This window comes from Rutidosis leptorrhynchoides, chromosome 4, assembly GCF_046630445.1.
Source record: "Rutidosis leptorrhynchoides isolate AG116_Rl617_1_P2 chromosome 4, CSIRO_AGI_Rlap_v1, whole genome shotgun sequence".
Taxonomy (NCBI): Eukaryota; Viridiplantae; Streptophyta; class Magnoliopsida; order Asterales; family Asteraceae; genus Rutidosis; species Rutidosis leptorrhynchoides.
In genome coordinates this window covers 637,623,773-637,645,055 of record NC_092336.1, presented here as the reverse complement: position 1 = coordinate 637,645,055, position 21,283 = coordinate 637,623,773, and the positions used below count along the sequence as shown (strand labels likewise).

Genomic DNA, 21,283 nt, shown 5'->3' with positions numbered 1-21,283 from the left:
ACAATTCTACTCGTATGCACCCGTATTCGTACTCGTACAATACACAGCTTTTAGATGTATGTACTATTGGTATATACACTCCAATGATCAGCTCTTAGCAGCCCATGTGAGTCACCTAACACATGTGGGAACCATCATTTGGCAACTAGCATGAAATATCTCATAAAATTACAAAAATATGAGTAATCATTCATGACTTATTTACATGAAAACAAAATTACATATCCTTTATATCTAATCCATACACCAACGACCAAAAACACCTACAAACACTTTCATTCTTCAATTTTCTTCATCTAATTGATCTCTCTCAAGTTATATCTTCAAGTTCTAAGTGTTCTTCATAAATTCCAAAAGTTCTAGTTTCATAAAATCAAGAATACTTTCAAGTTTGCTAGCTCACTTCCAATCTTGTAAGGTGATCATCCAACCTCAAGAAATCTTTGTTTCTTACAGTAGGTTATCATTCTAATACAAGGTAATAATCATATTCAAACTTTGGTTCAATTTCTATAACTATAACAATCTTATTTCAAGTGATGATCTTACTTGAACTTGTTTTCGTGTCATGATTCTGCTTCAAGAACTTCGAGCCATCCAAGGATCCATTGAAGCTAGATCCATTTTTCTCTTTTCCAGTAGGTTTATCCAAGGAAATTAAGGTAGTAATGATGTTCATAACATCATTCGATTCATACATATAAAGCTATCTTATTCGAAGGTTTAAATTTGTAATCACTAGAACATAGTTTAGTTAATTCTAAACTTGTTCGCAAACAAAAGTTAATCCTTCTAACTTGACTTTTAAAATCAACTAAACACATGTTCTATATCTATATGATATGCTAACTTAATGATTTAAAACTTGGAAACACGAAAAACACCGTAAAACCGGATTTACGCCGTCGTAGTAACACCGCGGGCTGTTTTGGGTTAGTTAATTAAAAACTATGATAAACTTTGATTTAAAAGTTGTTATTCTGAGAAAATGATTTTTATTATGAACATGAAACTATATCCAAAAATTATGGTTAAACTCAAAGTGGAAGTATGTTTTCTAAAATGGTCATCTAGACGTCGTTCTTTCGACTGAAATGACTACCTTTACAAAAATGACTTGTAACTTATTTTTCCGACTATAAACCTATACTTTTTATGTTTAGATTCATAAAATAGAGTTCAATATGAAATCATAGCAATTTGATTCACTCAAAACGGATTTAAAATGAAGAAGTTATGGGTAAAACAAGATTGGATAATTTTTCTCATTTTAGCTACGTGAAAATTGGTAACAAATCTATTCCAACCATAACTTAATCAACTTGTATTGTATATTATGTAATCTTGAGATACCATAGACACGTATACAATGTTTCGACCTATCATGTCGACACATCTATATATATTTCGGAACAACCATAGACACTCTATATGTGAATGTTGGAGTTAGCTATACAGGGTTGAGGTTGATTCCAAAATATATATAGTTTGAGTTGTGATCAATACTGAGATACGTATACACTGGGTCGTGGATTGATTCAAGATAATATTTATCGATTTATTTCTGTACATCTAACTGTGGACAACTAGTTGTAGGTTACTAACGAGGACAGCTGACTTAATAAACTTAAAACATCAAAATATATTAAAAGTGTTGTAAATATATTTTGAACATACTTTGATATATATGTATATATTGTTATAGGTTCGTGAATCAACCAGTGGCCAAGTCTTACTTCCCGACGAAGTAAAAATCTGTGAAAGTGAGTTATAGTCCCACTTTTAAAATCTAATATTTTTGGGATGAGAATACATGCAGGTTTTATAAATGATTTACAAAATAGACACAAGTACGTGAAACTACATTCTATGGTTGAATTATCGAAATCGAATATGCCCCTTTTTATTAAGTCTGGTAATCTAAGAATTAGGGAACAGACACCCTAATTGACGCGAATCCTAAAGATAGATCTATTGGGCCTAACAAACCCCATCCAAAGTACCGGATGCTTTAGTACTTCGAAATTTATATCATATCCGAAGGGTGTCCCGGAATGATGGGGATATTCTTATATATGCATCTTGTTATTGTCGGTTACCAGGTGTTCACCATATGAATGATTTTTATCTCTATGTATGGGATGTGTATTGAAATATGAAATCTTGTGGTCTATTGTTACGATTTGATATATATAGGTTAAACCTATAACTCACCAACATTTTTGTTGACGTTTAAAGCATGTTTATTCTCAGGTGAATATTAAGAGCTTCCGCTGTTGCATACTAAAATAAGGACAAGATTTGGAGTCCATATTTGTATGATATTGTGTAAAAACTGCATTCAAGAAACTGATTTCGATGTAACATATTTGTATTGTAAACCATTATGTAATGGTCGTGTGTAAACAGGATATTTTAGATTATCATTATTTGATAATCTACGTAAAGCTTTTTAAACCTTTATTGATGAAATAAAGGTTATGGTTTGTTTTAAAATGAATGCAGTCTTTGAAAAACGTCTCATATAGAGGTCAAAACCTCGCAACGAAATCAATTAATATGGAACGTTTTTAATCAATAAGAACGGGACATTTCATGAGAGGAATTGCAGAATTTTCAAAGGGAAGAAAAGAAGTGAAATGGAATTGTGGCAGCTAGGAATTGGGATATGGAAGTGATTGGAAATCGATTGAAGATGAAGCAGTTGTCACCTCTGATGTAATTGATTTAGGGTTCGATTGATACTAGGTTTTTATTGTATTTGTCGTTTGTTGTTGGGGTAAAGGGTATATCCTGCCCGTGTATTTTTGGTGTTTTAATAAAATTTGTTTTTTCGGAAAAAAATTTATCATATGCTGAAGAATAATTATAGCGAAAAATAATGGCTTTTGTATATCGTTTATGTACTATGCGTACGTTTCATATGTTGTTATTGTTGTTGTTGGATAGATAAATTTCAAAGCGAATACTTTGAATATACAAACTTATAACGTGACAACCAACCCAGTTGAGGTTGCCAATAATTTATAATCAAACGGATTTTTATAATTCTACTTGGCTCAAAAGCATGGTTTTGGTGTCACTTGGTTCTGAAATCAAAATTAGCAGGTAAGGTTGTATGTCATCACATTTAATTATATTTTAATTTGTATCGGATTATTACTTACACCTACTAATTACGTTTTACATTTGATGCCCTCTCATATTGTATTCATTTGAGGTAGTCAGGTCTAAGTTTGAATTTTAATTTTTATTAGAATTAAATAGAGGGTTGTCTTAATCATCAAAGACTATCAAAATTAGACACCTCAAAATAATCATCACAAGATAGCCTATTATTTGTAGTCCTGACATATTTTCAAAAGGTTTTAGGTCCGAATATTGTGATGACTGGGAATGAGTAGGAAGCGGCCATAGAATAACTCGGCTAAATTACGTACATCAGAGTACGGGGTCAGAATACTCACCAACCGATCGAGTAATCAAAATAGAAAAAACATAACTTGTAACTACTTTCAAATCACTATATATAATCAAATAGTAATTTATTTCTTAGTAAGTTAGGTGCAAGGTATGTTTAGCTAAAATAATATAGTTTGAACAGGCATCACAAGCAGGGGAGGTCCGGAGGGGAGCAAAGTGATCGACCGCTCAGGGCCCATGATTTTCTGAGGCTCATTTATATATATATATATATATATATATATATATATATATATATATATATATATATATATATATATATATATATATATATATATATAAACATAATCTGAGATTTGAGAAGTAGGAGAACTAGGAAAACTCAAATGGAGCAACAAAGACAAAACACAATAGGCTCAAAAACAACAATCAAATACTCCAGAAATAAAAGAGATCAAAGTCCACTAACATTCTAGAAAAGCCGAAAGAGTTTTTTTTTAAATAGTTTATAATATTCGTTAGAGCCTAAGGGTCTTTTTTCACCTCGTTCAGGACCCCTAAATTCTTGGGACCGACCCTAATCACAAGGGTAATACAGGTTGTTGTTGTTATTATTATTATTATTATTATTATTATTATTATTATTATTATTATTATTATTATTGGTAATTGTTAATTATTATTATTATTTTAATAGTATTATTATTAATTATTATTATATAAACCGGTAAGTGAATCGATAATGCTTTCTATGTTCAGACAACTCGAAAAAGAGATTACAATATTTTTTTACTAAAATGTACGCAGCGTATGATGATCAACGATGACCCTTTTGTCTGAGATGCTTATATATTATTGTTAGGAGTATTATTTATTATATTTGTTTATTATTTATTTGTTACTCCGTATATATAAATTAAATTATTAAATATAAACATAAAAGAAAAGGTTTATATATATATGTACATATGGTCTCTGGCAGTTGCTTACTCAATTTAAAATTAAAATTTTCTCAAGAATAGCAACTCTATAAACTAAACCGAACAAAAATGTCAAAACACTCGACCCTCTTGGTTGTCTGTACAAAGAAGCCATGGACTTTTCGGTTATCCAACAAAAGAAATTTCTTCATATCCTCATATTTTTCATCATTATAATCTCTTCTAAATCAATAAAAGCACAATCTTTATCGTCTTCGAATTCGAATTCGCCAAACTCACAAGATACTGCCAATAATTTCCAACCAAGTTTAGCAATTGTGATTGGAGTTCTTGCCCTAATGTTTTGTTTAACAATGGTTCTCTTGATTTATGCAAAATGTTGTCACAGACCTTCTCTTATAATTTTAAATCAAGAAAATTTTGGTGAGATACCAAGATCAGCTAATTCTAGGCTTTCTGGTATAGATAAAACAGTGATTGAATCGCTTCCTTTTTTTCGGTTTTCAACTTTAAAAGGTTGGAGAAATGGTTTGGAATGTTCTATTTGTTTGTCCAAATTTGAAGATGTTGAGATTCTTAGATTGTTGCCAAAATGTAAACATGCTTTTCATATTGTTTGTGTGGATCAATGGCTTGAAAAACATTCGGGTTGTCCACTTTGTAGGTGTAAAGTAAGTGCAGAGGATGCAACCCTTTCCGCGTATTCAAATAGTTTTAGGTTTTTGGGTAACCAATCGGATCGTGCACGTGAAGGTTCAAACTTGGAGCTATTTATTGAAAGAGAAGGATCATCTAGATTTGGAAGTGGAAGAAGTTTTCGAAAAATTGAAAAAGAAAATGATCAAGAAATCTTGGAAGATCAAGAAACCTTGCATAAGTATAATCATAGGATCATAATATCGGATTATGACGATGATTTGATGGGAAAGAATAGATGGAGCAATTTAAATGCATCTGATCTTTTGTGTTTGAAATCCGAGATGATTACTTCTTTGTCAAGCGACTATCTTGATCGTCTTAACGATCCCGAAATGATTGCCTCTATGTCAAGCAACAAACTTGATTGTTACCCGTGTTCCAGAAAAGGTGAAAAAGGTCATAAACATGATCATGTTCATGAAGCTATCAAAATCAAAGAAGAAATCAAACTAAAAAGGGAATTCGAGAAGAAAATTAAGAAATTTCCAGGTGGAGAATCTTCTGCGTCGAAATCCACTAAACTTGATGAAAAAAGATCGATGTCGGAGATCATAGTTCATCCTAGATTGTTAGATGCTGAATCAACTAATAATGAAGCTAATTTGGGTGAGATTAGTACTAAAGAAGAGAGATTGAAGAGATTATGGCTACCAATTGCTCGAAGAACGGTTCAATGGTTTGCTAATAGAGATCAAAAGCCATATAATAACATGATTTTGCAAGTTTAAATTAGTCCCATCAGTTGATTTAATCTTAAACTTTCATGTTCCAACAAGTTATCGAAGAAAATGATTATATACCTATTTGTAGATTTTTAATTTTTAATTTTTAGGATTTATACATAAAGAAGAACCTTTTAAAACCATATCTAGTAAATTTTTTATTGATATATAGGATGTGTATTTTTTGTAGGTGAATATATTATGTTAATCAACTAAATTACTTGTGTTTTTCAGTATTTATGAGAGAAGCTTAAATTTTTTTTGGCTGTATGTATATGTATGCTTGTGTGTGTAATAATTTGACGGATAAAATATAGTTGTGCATTTTATATAGAGAAATCTAAGTTCAAACAATTATTCGATGAAGAGATATCGTGTCACAATGTTTTTGTAAGTATTCTAATAGTCAATGGTCTTAGGAGATTAATAAGTCAATGATAATGAGATTGGAAATGTCATTGTTTTGCTACGTAGAAATTTCATTTAACTTGTTTATAAAAACAATAACAAGACGTCAAGTTTTACTCATATATATATTTTTCTAATTAATAGTTAATACGGAGTAATTAAATTAAAATTTAAATTAATTAGAACCAGTATTATACTATATACTCCCTCCGTCCCGGATTAATTGTCCATTATTCCTTTTTGGGACGTCCCAGATTAATTGTCCACTTCCAAATATGGAAAGTAAATTTGATAAAGTTTACAATATTGTCCCTAATGAATTAATTAAATTACAAAGGTGAGAGAGATTTCTAATTAATTAGTTGAGGGTAAAACAGTAAAGTAAGAAAAAAGTACAGTGTAATCATGACATTTCTTAAACTGTGTGTTTTTTGTCTGGGGACAATTAATCTGGGACGGAGGGAGTACTAATTACTAATTGTGGACAACGCAATCCCGCCACACCATCAAAATCGCTACAAATATAACAGTAACCGGCAGGGGTACTTTCGTCTTTTCACACCCAGGCTGTCAAAAAAAAAAACAAAACAAAATCACAGTTTACACTATTCTTTCACATCTTCAAAACCACAAATTATTTTTTTTTTTTTTTACCTCTTACCCAACCACCACCAAATCTGACAAGAAAAACAAAAAAAGGAGCTCAATCTGAGCACCTACGCCGACCACCACCACCGTTAATCTATTGACACCAACCAACAACCACCAAAGGCAACCAACAACCACAAACAACACAGATCTGAGTAAAAACGTAAAAAAAAAAAAAAGGGAAGGATGGTGGTGTACGACGGTTGGCCGAGAAAGAAGAAGGTAGCGGAGAGACAAGAAAGATGGTCGGAGGCGTAGGAACGTCCGACATAGACGACTGATGGAAACCGTCGACGGCAACAGTCGACGGCGGACGACGATGACTAAGATGAATCAACCTGCAAAATTAGTTGACTAATTATGAACAAGATTAAAACTTGATGAATTATTGTTGAAAGAAAATGAAAAATTAAAGAAATCCACCATTTTAATGGTATGATGTGGTGTGTTGAAATTTTAGAGAGAGAGAGACAACAGCGGCTGATTGCAGAGAAGATATTTTTAATAAAACAAATAAGGAGTATGGATGAAAAATAGATACGGAGTATAAAAGATGTGTAGTGTGGCTTGTAGTATATTGGGCTTTTAGGCGTTTTACAATATTTATAGTTGACCCAATATATTTAGAGATGACCATGTAAAAGGCGCAGGGTAGCCCACCAGATGCAACTAGCCACCTTTTCACAATCACACACATTTAACATTTTGCACATTATCTTTCACCAAGATTGAATCCACAAGTCCATAATCTCTAGATTTGGTTGTAACTCACACGTTTTTGACTAAAATATGAGATGAGATTTTTTTTTTTGTAAGGGCCCTATAAGATTTTTGCAATTACTTTAGTAAAATATATGCAGAGGCTTTTATACAAAAATTCATAACTTTCGTAATTGAAATTGTTATTAAGGAAAATACGGAAAAAATTAACTTGATCAAAGATATCTTAATAAAGGGTAAAACTCAAACTAACTACATCATATTGATGGTTTCGTCCCCGTTTTTTACTCGATTTTTTTGGCGTTAAAAACGCGTAGGCCTTTAGGTACATTAGGTACTAACCACATACATCCAAACACATCCGTTTCAACATATTCTTAACTCTGTAAATACATAACGTTACATTAAAAAAAGGTAGAAAGTTATCAAAAAATTAATTTGAATGAATCAATTAAAAAAACTATTTTAGTTTAGTCATAAATGGAAAAATAAATAAGCTCTTTGGAGCGTGTATAATATATAGTAATAAATTATTTTTACCCCGTTTAAAAAATCATACTATAAATTCATAAGAACTATTATTGTGAAGATTTTGTTTTCATTAATAGTTAATCAATCATTAATTTATTTTTTACCAACCGTTTATATAAACTATATATATTTTTTTATTTTTCTAACGATAAGCTATTAGGTATTTTTAATGTGCATAAATAAGTCGAACATATCAATTATTATTTACTTTTGGTTTAACAATTCTTTTTTTGGCTGACAATTTAAACAACTAAATTATGTGAATTTGATTTGTTAAACTATCAAAATTTTGATTGGTTTAACTAGTTTTTTTTTTTATTTTTTTTTTTAATTTGTTAAAAATAGTACACAATATTTTAACGAGAAACATATACTTTCGTACAACGATAACCATTCTGTCGGCAGAAATGCCTTTTGGCCCAGTGAAAGCGGGCCCGACACATTTTTATTATTATTATTATTTTTTTTTTTTTTTTTTTTTTTATTTTTTTTTTTTTTTTTTGCAAATACATAATAATCTAATTCCAATTTTCTAATACAATCCTATCGTAATAGAAGCCTAAAAAAATATAGGTAAAAAGGGTTATATTTTTATTTTTCATCACCTTTTTCAATATATTGTATATTATTTGATTTTTTATCTTTTAAAAAACCTACTAAAATTATATGGACCATAAGGTTTTGCCGAATAAGCAATTTGTCTAGAAGCCTCAAAACTTAATTTGTTTTGATTCGTTTTGTTGTTAAATTGAGCATTGCAACCCAGACTGTAACATATATCCAATTGTTTACGTATTTTTCATTTATATAGTAGAATATTACCATAACAGTTGCCGGCCATTGCGTAAATGGTCTGGAACATTTTGATGACTTTCAGACCGAAAACTGTCTAACGATATAGTAGCGTTAAAATGACGTTAATCCGCCGCGAAGCGTGGACAGTATAATCTATCTATTAATTTTTGTAAGGTTGTTACATCACAAGTCTTATATACTCCTACTTAATAACTATATTGAGCGGCCCGGAACATTGGGCTTAACTAAGCCCAACCTTTTTAAACCCATCCTTGACCAGATCAAGTATATCTCCCATATGCTTAGCGACGTGAAGGAAACTGTGGCTCGCCTATATTGTTTGCTAACATGGCCCAACTAATTACTAGTTGTACAAATTAAAGAAAGTGCGTATGACGTTTATCGTGTTGGTGACCTTGATAAAACAATTGAAAAATTCCCAATTTTGTGTACTGAGTATTATAGTACGTATGCTTAATAAGTACTCCGTACTTGAATTTGATTAAAAATACAGGTTCAAGTTCTATAGAGAGTGTGTCTAGGGATGAAACTATTGCAGATACAAAACAATTTTGAGGAAAGATATACAAATGTTTATCTTGGATACGAATTCTCATTTGGTTAAAAATAATCACTGCTAGGACAGACCAATTTTACTTAAGGTTAACGTTTTCAACCTTGGTAAGTAAGGGTCGCTATTTCGACACTTTTACTTTCGATGGTTTGATTCTGGTCCCGTCAAAGGTAGGAAGTCAATTATTGCATTTTTTGAAGATTCATATGGTTATACCTTCATACTTATAGAAAGAGTCCGACACCAGAGCCACTTTGTCATGATAATCTTTTCGTTGAAGATCTTGATCAGGGGTGGACCTATGAAGGGGCGACTGGGTCAGCCGCCCCCGACGTTGAAATGTTATTAGTTTATTTATATGCTAAAGTTCGACGTTTTGTCCCTTTTTTTTTTTTTTTGCTTTTTTCAATGTTTTAACATTTTGACCCTGTCAAATTTCTGAATCCACCACTGATCCAAATTTAGTTTGTAATATCTTTAGGCTTTTGGAATGGAGCTCCTGCGTACACAAGATGATCCTGAATACTAAGTAATCCATTTACATTTATTTTCTCTTAATTGAGTCATATATATACTAACTTTTTTTTTTTTTTTTTTTTTTGAAAGGCAAGCTTGCATCAGTCCTGACTGAAGCCTAGTCATCATTTGCACACACACACGCGCTTTCGGGCAGGAAACCCGAACCACACTCTGAGGATCCGACCCTTAACCATCCCGAGGGGCAACGGGCCGGACCTTTTAGTCCCGGAGCGGGTCGGTAAAACCTTCCCTTTGGGCCACCTTCAAGGAATATATTTCAATTCCTAGAGCGGGTGACGAGGTTCGAACCCAAGACCTCTAGCCGTGCGAGTACACAAGTGTAACAGCGGTACCGCTGGACCGAAGATCCGTTGGTATATATACTAACCTTTTTGCAATAACCAATGCGTTTCGGTGCAAACTGTACCCTTTGACTTAGAAGCAGGGCCCGCTATGTCTCTAGTTTGTACTCCTGTTATCCTTTTATATTCATTGGGCTTTAAATTTCTATTGTTTATGTTATAGCCCATCCCAAATATTGAACTATAGCCCATTATTTACATACGGTACCTAGCTTAGCTTTCAGAAGGATTGTCCCGGTTTTTCAGCGCGTTGATGGTGGTCAAAACATGGGTCCATCGAATGGTAACCAAGAATCTGGTTCCATGGTCTTTATAGGACGAAATGGTCACACTTTTACTCGCAACATGCTCCCTACAGTGTTTGGTAAAGAAGGAAACATCTCCGAGCTAGGACAAATTCTGGCCCGAACGCAGTTACGCTTTTAGGGGTCAAGTAAAAATGCCAAATATAGAAGTTTTTATTACGAAGTAATACATATATCTGACATGTACAAAATTCAATAAATAATGGGAAATGAGCTGAAGAGCAACAAAAGAATCTTCAAAATTTTGAAACAAAATAGAGTATTACAAAAGAAGAAACCTTCGAAAAACTTGAAATGATCGAGTTACTATAATAATGTTAATATGGCTAGTTCTGTGGCAAAGCACATTCGGGTGCCATCTTTCCATGAAACCGCATAACATCGGTACAGTAGTTATAGATCATGTAGTTATCTCTGACCCATTGAAGCTTAACCAGTTGACTTGCGGTCAACTGCTGGTAAACAGGAGATGTAAACCAGTTGGTCTTGGTAGAATTATTAGCACATTGGGTAATGCTAACAGGGCCGTTCCACTTACAAGCTCTAGCCCTAAACCTACGGTAGTTAGCCACAAATGGTGCAGCGGTCCAGTCAATTTTGACTAGACCACCTCTTGTAGCCCAGTTATCAGCGTCCCATAAACTTGAGTAGACTCGCATTCCTTGTTGGTTTGGGTATGCAATCCCTACACTCTGATAGTTTCTGAAGACTCTAACAGGTATACTGTCAACATACCATCTGAAATACATTAAAAAGATAGTAAAAAAATGATAATTAGTTCGACTAATCAAACAAATGTTTGATACGAGGTGATGCGTAGGGTTAGTTGACTTACACAACTTCTGTTGGGTTCCAGTGAATGGTGTAATTGTGAAAGTCAGCAGTTGGGTCAAACCAAAATTTGAATTGTTCTTCTCTGTTACCTTGACCTTGGGTGAAAATGTTTGTGTGCATCGTGTATGGTTCTCCTGTCGAGTTACCTAAGAACTCAAAATCAATCTCGTCATGTTTATCACCGGTAGAAGACAACTGTTACAATCCAACATATATAAGAATTTAGCTTTTATTGTAATTTATTTCTTAAAGTTGCCTTTAATTAAGTGAATGATCATGTACTTACAAAGTATGCGGTTACAGTTCCAGCAGAGTTCCCTGGAACCAACTTGATTAGCATTTCAACACTTCCAAATAAAAACGACCTTTTTGTTTGGATACCAGATCCTGTAATAAAATTTGGAGTCCCAAAAATATTAGTTATACTAGAGACATTTTTATGTCAGATATATGTGTATATGGATGAGGTTTAACTCTTTATACCTGAAGTTTTGTCTAAAACAAGCTGGAGGGCATCACCGTTTGCTAGAATCGATGAATGTTGAGCACCCCAATTGAAATACATACTTTTTGGGAAGTTTGCATTGACCATGGAAGAACTCAATGCTACTGCAATCACAAAAACAGCCATAACAAAAGCTTGAGAACCGGCCATTTTCAAACTATCGAAGATTCTCTTCTTTGATTAGTTAGGTATGTAAGTACTATGTTTGTGATGGCTGTTGTTCTTCTTCTTAGTTCTTGATACCTTATTATATAGCCAATGCTAATCATATGCACCTTACCAAGATGAATGTTCCACTCTTTTTTTTTTTATATATTTGTTTTATAACATAATAACTTGACTTTGTCTTGCATATTGACATTTTTGCAGCATATATTTGCTGTCTGTATGCATTTCTACTGCTTGCTATGCATCATTAAGTGTATTTACATAAAGTATATTACAACTCGTTCAACAAACAGTTGCTACAATTTTTATGCATATGCTTGTTGATTGTTGAATGTAGTGTGATGTTACTATTGGAATTGTTATTGAGCAAATGTTAATGTGTTATGCACACAGAAATGATACAATCCATACAGCTCGACCCATAACTTCATACATGTGGGTTAATGGATCAAATAACATCTAACAATGGAAGAAACGTATTATATTTGTTAGTAGTTTATTATAATGAGTTTATAGTTTAGTAATGTATTGAACTTTACATCTTTTAGTATAATATTGTATGCATCCAACTTCGAAATATCCAACTTCGAAATATCGTATGTTTTTGCATTTAATTTATAGTATTGTATGTATTTTTTATATGTTATTAGTTTCAAAAGACGGGTTTTAAGACTTGAATACATATGATAGGATGTTTCGAAGTTGAACACCTACGATCGACATTACAAGTTATAAATTTCAATATCAGCATAGACTCAAATAGTTTTAACTTTTAATCATTATCATTAGAAGTTTACTCTTTTTGGTTATGGAAATGGTATTCTAACATCAACAATATGAAACCATGGGTGTTATTTTTAATTAATTGATATAAATATAAATATATATTGTTGTGTAGTGTTACAAGTATGCAGAACACGCTTTTAGTAGATGCCTTCTGTAGTTCTGTTATATTAACCTGATGTCCAATACGTGCACCCCAGTAAACTAATATATGCTGATATAATCATAGTATTAATTATTATTCTTCTAGTTTATATATTAACATTTTATAATTATGAAAAGTTAAGTGACAACTATGATCCTACTTTTCAGATACAATTATTTTAACAATGCTGAAGATATAATAATAAGATGTAGTAGTTATAATCTTAGTGCTATGTATGCACGTCTGTAACAAATTGAACTTTATGTGTTGATGACATTTAATAGAACCCAAGGGTTACCGATCGAATTTGGAAAAATATTTAATAGTTAATCCACACATTTTTCATCAACTCATTGGATGTTCTTCTTATGGGGAACTTTGTTCGAAAGGTGGACACGAACCGGTTCCAGTTGCATTTAGTGAGACTTGTTCGACCATTTCTCCATGACAGAATTTGGATTAATAAATTTATCTTTAGAGGTTAACTTATTTGATCCAGTGTTGCAGAACTTGGAATTACTAGGCGAGTACTCGACTTTTGCAGCCCGAGGAGTTCTCGTTCACACTCGGTCAAATTTGGTCAAAATCGGGATTACTCGGAAAATCAGTCAAAAGTCGGAAAATCTGTCAAAGTTGGTCAAAACTCGACCAAAATCTGTCAAAGTCAAACCTAGTCAACATCCGAGCACTACCTAAAACGTCCCGACCGAGTACTCCCAGAGTAGTGATTTTTGCAACTGTAGCAACTCATCTAGAATTGGTATGGAATAGTCTCAAGTAATGGTCTACTGATATCATTTAGTTTTTAATTTTTAGTCAAAATTTAAGGATTTGGTGGTACTGTGGACAATAAACGGGTGAGGTTTTTATATCAGGACGCCAACCACTAGATTTGCTACCGTCGAAAATGAAAATTAAAATCACATTTTCATTTGAATTGATGTGCCTACCATTTCCCCAATTATTATTGGCACGACACTTCATTACCACGAGAAAAGGTAGTTGTTGGAAATATGTTCTCGGGTTGGCTACGGTTCGACCGTGGTTTGACCGTGGTACATATATTCCGAAGATATGCCCATGACATTAAATAATAAAAGTCCATTTATCCTATTCGGTCACACACAAAGGCCAATCGTAAATTGTTTGATATACTTTCTAATCGGAAATTAATTTAGTAATCATTAGTTAATGGTTTAATAAATTAAGTAAGGTTTTTTTTATGTGTTTACATATACTTACAAATCTAAATATGTAGATATTTGATTAGATTTTACAAATCATATTTTATATAAGATATAAGATTTGATTTAATTTATAAAATATGATTTGATTTTGTAAATCTTATTTTATATAAAGATTTGATTTTGCAAATCTTTCCAAATTTTCATTTATTATATTTGTACTATATGTATTATTGTATCAATTATGTAATATATAATACCAAGTCTAGGTATTGAAAATATATAAAAAAGATACAAAACACACATACAAAAATGCTATTTTCTTTCACATTTTCAAGTAACCAAAATACTTGAAATCTATAATTGGGTTCCGTTTTTGGTGGAAATAAGGAAGAAGAAAATATCCGTTAAGTGGAAGGTATAGATCAAAACAAGGTTGGAACTTTGGGTGTCTACCGTTTAGAGGAACTATTCTTTGAGTTTTCAAATTCGATCTTCAAAAGGCTACAAAGGTTGTATTCTAATCTTCTCTTGTTCGGTTTCGTTAATTTATTTTGTTTGATAAAGTTTTGTACAATGATCCGTGGAAGAGTATGATTTTGTAAAGTTTTAAAAATACTTCCGCTCGCTTTGAATTTGTATCATACTCCAACAGTGGTATCCGAGCCATCTTGTACAAGTTTTAGCAAACTTTTCTTATGATATTTAGTTTTGATGGATGCGTTGTGCGTGATTCTTGGAGATGATCATGCATAACAAACATGCAAAACAAGTATCATGATTTATGTTTTATGTTTCCTAAATACTAATTTGAATCTTGAATTTTGGCAAAATGTAAAATGGGTTAAACTCATTTTTTTCATTTAAGAAAATTTTTTTCAGCTTGGACAGTCCGTCTTTGATGGACTGTTTCGGGGCTTTAACTCAATATTATTGTATGAGACCAATTGCATTTGAAAGCTAACTGAAAGAACTTAAATTTGAAAAAAAAATCATCGAAAACGGACTAGAAATGAGTAAGATATGACCATCTGAAGTTGCATGTATGAATCTGCCAAAATCCGAAAATTTGATAAGGTAACTTGAATGTTGACTAAAAGTGATTCAAAGTTTAGGAAAATAAAGTACATAAATTATATTCATGTTTTACATGAAATGAGAAAATTAAAATTGTTAATTTTAGACTTTATGCTTTGTTAAAGTGGATAAATCTCCAACATGTTTTAATTCACTTAATATGTTTGTTTGGATGGTTTTAGCATGAAAACCATACTTACAAAATATGAAGTGCGTTTACATACATAAGTTATGTAAACAATGATTGATATTTGTTATGTGCCATTAAGTGTTGTTTAAATCAATCCTTATCGAAACATGTTTCATAAAATGGATGTTTGGCACTCCATTTGTAATGTATATGATTGTTGTATGAAATCGGTAGTATTTGCCTCTATAAGACCCTTGTGTGAATGTTTGGTTATGTGATTTAATTTATTTTTTATTCGGGATGAATGTAGTAATTTATTAAACGACATGCATGTCGTATTTCTTATTTATTCGGTATGAATGTAATAATTATTAAACGACTTGCATGTCGTATTTCTTTTTCAAATTGTATTTGTAGTAGTGTAGAAAATAGAATAGTTATTTTGTAAAATAATGCAACCAAGATTGGAATCACGAAAATGATGTTCACAAGGCGGCCCGTCCGAGCATTTAATGGAGATGGCGGTTTTAGTGGGAGCCAATTCTCACACAAGGTTATGTCCCTAGTTGACCAAGTTTTTCCGTGTGTTGGCTCACCGGAAAAACGCATAGGACTAGAGGCATACTACCGATAATTGCATGTCATGATTATTATTGTGTTCTTATTTGTCTATGCCATGCTAGCTAGAAAATTAGTATAGAAACAAAAGACAATAATCACTTAAAATGGTTTGGTTAAAATTAGTTTAACAAACGCAACACGCAATACATAATTAGCAAATGTTTTGAAATGGAATAAACTACTTTTGCTAAAAGAAAACAAAACCCCATTTTAAATGTAAACTTTACGCTACCCATGAGTTGTACACACATCCGAACCTTCTACCTGTTAGAGTTCGCGATACCCGGGAGTCTTGGGCCGGACTTTAATTGGGTGTTGGGAAGGGTGAGGTGAATTTTGCGATACCCGAGAGTCTTGGGCTGGATTTCACGTGTATCTATCACGGACGGTTTACAATCTGAAATCGTGGTTCGCGGCAAACCCGCCACGAGGAAGGATTAGCGTAGAAGGGATTAAACATGCCAAGTGAAATAATTGATTATCACTAAATCCCGCAGAACCTAAGAATTTCATAATGGATAAAATTGGTAATATAGTTACCTACCTAAATAGCTTATGATTGGCGATCCGAGGTAAACCCGTCGTTACCATAAGTGAAATATGGATCTTAGCCTTGTTAATTATAATTGTTTAAATATTGAACACACTTGGGTAATTATCTTAACAAGGATTAAACATATCAAACTAACTAATACAACTTACTTTAAAAATATGATAAATGTCTGCAACAAACACAAATCCTACTCCGTCATCAATCACTAATTTCTGCCTTAAAGGGCTCCTCGAAAAGGACAAGCTTACGGGCTTGAACTACATGGACTGGCTTCGCAACCTAAGAATTGCTCTTAGGATGGAAGGAAAGATCAGGGCAATTGAGGAACCCTTACCGGCAGAACCCGGATCTAGAGCTACTCAAGCGGCTAGGGACGAGTTTGAAAAACGGCGTTCCGAGTCTAATGATGTAGCATGCTTGATGTTGGCAACCATGTCTCCAGAGCTCCAAAAGGGCATGGAGAGCTTAGGGTCGTACGACATGCTTAACCAACTAAAGAACATGTTCCAACAACAAGCAAAGCAAGAAAGGTTTAACACCGTGAAAGCTCTCGTATCTTGCAAAATGGCAACAGGAAGTAGCGTTAGTGTCCATGTACTACAAATGAAAGGGTACATAGACCGGCTGGAGCGCCTTGGTTTTTTCATAAGTCAAGAGCTTGCAACGGATTTTATCCTGAACTCGCTGACTAGTGCATATGAAGGATTTATTATGAACTATAATATGAACAATATGGAGAAAGCAATCATGGAGCTCCATGGCATGTTGAAAACCGCTGAGGCTAACATGGCCAAAGCTAAACCCGCAACTACCATCCTAGCCATTCGTGAAAGTGGGATCAAGAAGAAGAAAAACAAAGCAAAGGGCAAGAATAAGAGCAAGGGTAAGGTTGGCACGTTCAACTTCAAACCTAAGCCTAAGGGCATTGCTAACTCTTCTACTTTAAAGATCCCGCAAACCAAGTCTCCTGAAGAAGCAATATGCTTCAATTGTGGGGATAAAGGACATTGGAGGCGCAATTGTACTAAGTACTTGAAGGAACTTAATGAACTACGGGCTAAGGGTGTCGCTGTACCTTCAGGTTTGTTCATGATTGAACTAAACAATACTACTATTTCTAATTTCTGGGTATTGGACATAGGATGTGGTACTCACATTTGTACAAATGTGCAGGGACTCACAAGAAGTAGGAAGATGAAGACCGGAGAGCTCAATCTAATCATGGGGAATAAGAACGTTGCCTCTGTTAACATGATTGGAGAATACAAGCTTTCTTTTGATACTGGTCTATGTATTATTTTATCTAATGTTTGCTACAGTGCCGAAATGGCAAGAAATATTATATCTTTTAATGCTTTATTTAATGATGGTTTTGATTTTAGTTTTGATAATGGATCAATACTTGTTCACAAAAATGAGATGTTTTATTTCAAGGCTAGTCCTTGTAAAGGCATCTTAGAAACCACAGCAAAGCTAAATGATAGTTCAATCTATAATGTTGATTCATCCAAAGATGTTTTGGATAAAACGTATCTATGGCATTGTCGTTTAGGCCACATAAACAAGAAACGTATAGCCAAACTCCAGTCAGATAGAATTCTAGAATCATTTGATATAATATCGTATGATGAATGCGAATCTTGCTTATCAGGAAAAATGACAAAGACACCTTTTACAGGAAACTGTGAACGGGCTAAGGATCTGTTGGGGTTGGTACACACTGATGTGTGCGGTCCGTTCAGATCGCCTACTAGACACAATGAACGATATTTCGTTACATTTATTGATGACTTCAGTAGATATGGTTACGTTTATTTAATTAAACAAAAGTCTGAAACTTTGGGAGTGTTCAAGGCATACCAAAATGAAGTAGAAAATCAACTGAACAAAAGAATTAAGATTCTCCGATCTGATAGAGGTGGTAAATATCTTAATGATGAATTTTGTGATCATCTACGGGGTTGTGGGATAATCTCACAATTAGCTCATCCTAGAACACCACAACATAATGGTGTGGCTGAAAGGAGGAATCGAACATTACTTGATATGGTTTGATCCATGATGAGCCGCACAAAGCTTCCAATCAGTTTTTGGGGTTATGCCCTACAAACTGCCGCAAGGATCCTTAACCTCATCCCAACTAAGAAAGTTTCTAAAACACCTTATGAGATATGGCATGGTAAAACTATGTCTCTCTCATATCTAAGAATCTGGGGTTGTGAGGCTTACGTTCGTCGTGAAGCTCAAGATAAACTTGAACCCAGATCTGAAAAGTGTTTATTTGTTGGTTACCCGACTGATTCTTTTAAATATTTGTTTTACAACCCTACTAAGAACAAAGTCTTTGTGTCTCGAAGGGGAGTCTTCCTTGAAAAGGATTTCATATCAAAATGAACCAGTGGGAGCAAAATTGACCGTGAAGAAATTCAAGAATCAACCGACATAGAAACCGATATTGGAACCGATTCTCCTCAAGAGGTCGACGAGCTTGCAGTTGAAAGAGAAACTGGCCTACAGCCACCACCTATACGTAGATCTGATAGAGTGCGTCGAATACCAAAGAAATATAATTTACACATATTTGAGGGTGATGACGAAAATATAGATTCTGATGAACCTATTACCTATCAGGAAGCAATGACAGGCCCCGAGTCTGTCAAATGGAAGGAGGCTATGGACAACGAGATCCAATCCATGCATGATAATCAAGTTTGGACCTTGATTAATCATATACCAGGTACTAAAACCATTGGGTGTAAGTGGGTCTTCAAGAAGAAGACCGATATGGATGGAAATGTACATACATTCAAAGCCAGACTGGTGGCTAAGGGTTACACGCAACAATATGTTGTAGACTATGATAAAACTTTTTCACCAGTAGCTATGTTAAAATCTATTAGAATACTTCTTGCCATAGCTGCATTTTATGACTATGAGATATGGAAATGGATGTAAAAATAGCTTTCTTAATGGTAAGCTAACAGAGGATGTGTTTATGACACAACCTGAGGGTTATGTACATCCTAAGTATCCTAATAGTGTGTGTAAGCTTCAAAAGTCCATTTATGGACTTAAACAAGCTTCTCGTAAATGGAATCTTTGCTTTAATGAGAAAATCAAAGAATTTGGTTTTATTAGAGGCGAAGATGAGCCATGTGTCTATGTTAGGTCAAGTGGGAGTGTTGTAGTCTTCCTTGTACTATATGTCGATGACATATTACTCATGGAAAACGATATCCCGACATTGAAAGATGTCAAAGCTTGGCTAGGGAAATGTTTCTCCATGAAAGACATAGGAGATGCATCATATATTTTGAGAATAAAGATCTGTCGAGATAGGTCAAGGAGATTAATTGGGCTAAACCAAATATATATATATATATATATATATATATATATATATATATATATATATATATATATATATATATATATATATATATATATATATATATATAATTCGGTATGCATAACTCCAAGAAAGGGTGCGTTCCTTTGAACTCTGGAATGATATTGAGCAAGTCTCAATGTCCTAATTCTGACTTGGAGTCAGCTACCATGAGTCGGACTCCATATGCTTCAGCTATAGGATCGATCATATATGCGATGATATGCACTAGGCCTGACGTGTCGTATGCACTAAGCAAGACTAGTCATTATCAGGCTAATCCTGGTGAATGTGACGATTGCTCCAAATCCATATGGACGAACACGTCATTCATCGATTTCATTGCGAGGTATTTGTCCTCTATATGTTACGTTTTGTAAACATTGCATTCTTTTGAAAAGGCACACCATAAATGAATATTTAAATCAAAGGTTTTCGTCATCTGATGATTTCTACATATAGACAATCACCGTAAATAATAGTTTACAATAGTACTTCTGTTGACAATGCAGTCAAAATAAGATACATGGTGATGATTTGGTGAATGCAACGTTTCCTTGAAAAATATGCCATGTAAGACTCCATGCACATAGCTTGTCTAACATATAAGCAAACAGCGAAAGACTTCTAGGGAACCTGAGAATAAACATGCTAACAAGTGTCAACACAAAGGTTGGTGAGTTCATAGTTTTAATGTTTTGCATAATCTGTACATAAAGGTGGATCACAAGATTTCAGTTGTTTCATCCAGAAACGTTTATCAAAATATTCTACAAGATTGAGCACCCTGGTAACTAAACTTTAACGTCTATATAATAAGTACCCCTGTTTTAACATACATGCAACCAACATGTATAATACACGCAAACCAACGTGTACTAACCTCAAATAGCATACGTCTGTTTTATAGTTCAGGCTAGGGTTTCTATACCTGGAACAGACGGGGATGTCAAGCCCTATGGATCCATATATAACTACTCGCGCCCACCAGTTCTTATAACCGGCAGTTACTAGTTACCAAAGCTAAGGGATTTTCGGTTCAAACTCGATGTAGAATTTAGTGTGTACTTGTATCCATTGCGTTTAAAATAAAGTGCATGTATTCTCATCCTAAAAATATATATTGCAAAAGCAATTAAAAAGGGAGCAATGAAACTCACGCAAAATCAGTTTTAGTATTTGTATTCATTTCATAAAACAGTTATAAAACAGCGCATGTATTCTCAGCCCAAAAATATAAATTGCAAA

The 21,283-nt window shown here is 33.5% G+C and overlaps 2 protein-coding genes across 2 annotated transcripts; one reads left to right on the top strand and one right to left on the bottom strand.

The window, feature by feature from the left end:
* Positions 1-4,423: 4,423 nt before the first annotated feature.
* Positions 4,424-5,973, top strand: LOC139904298 (E3 ubiquitin-protein ligase ATL42-like). The gene has a single exon (XM_071886234.1). It carries the CDS (start codon positions 4,517-4,519, stop codon positions 5,789-5,791), a length of 1,275 nt encoding a protein of 424 aa, XP_071742335.1. The 5' UTR covers positions 4,424-4,516; the 3' UTR covers positions 5,792-5,973.
* Positions 5,974-10,856: 4,883 nt separating this feature from the next.
* LOC139904297 (probable xyloglucan endotransglucosylase/hydrolase protein 26) lies at positions 10,857-12,136 on the bottom strand. The gene is made up of 4 exons (XM_071886233.1): positions 11,965-12,136; positions 11,768-11,868; positions 11,483-11,676; positions 10,857-11,385 (listed from the first exon to the last, which is right to left on the bottom strand). Exons 1-4 carry the CDS (start codon positions 12,134-12,136, stop codon positions 10,974-10,976), a joined length of 879 nt encoding a protein of 292 aa, XP_071742334.1. The 3' UTR covers positions 10,857-10,973.
* Positions 12,137-21,283: the final 9,147 nt, after the last annotated feature.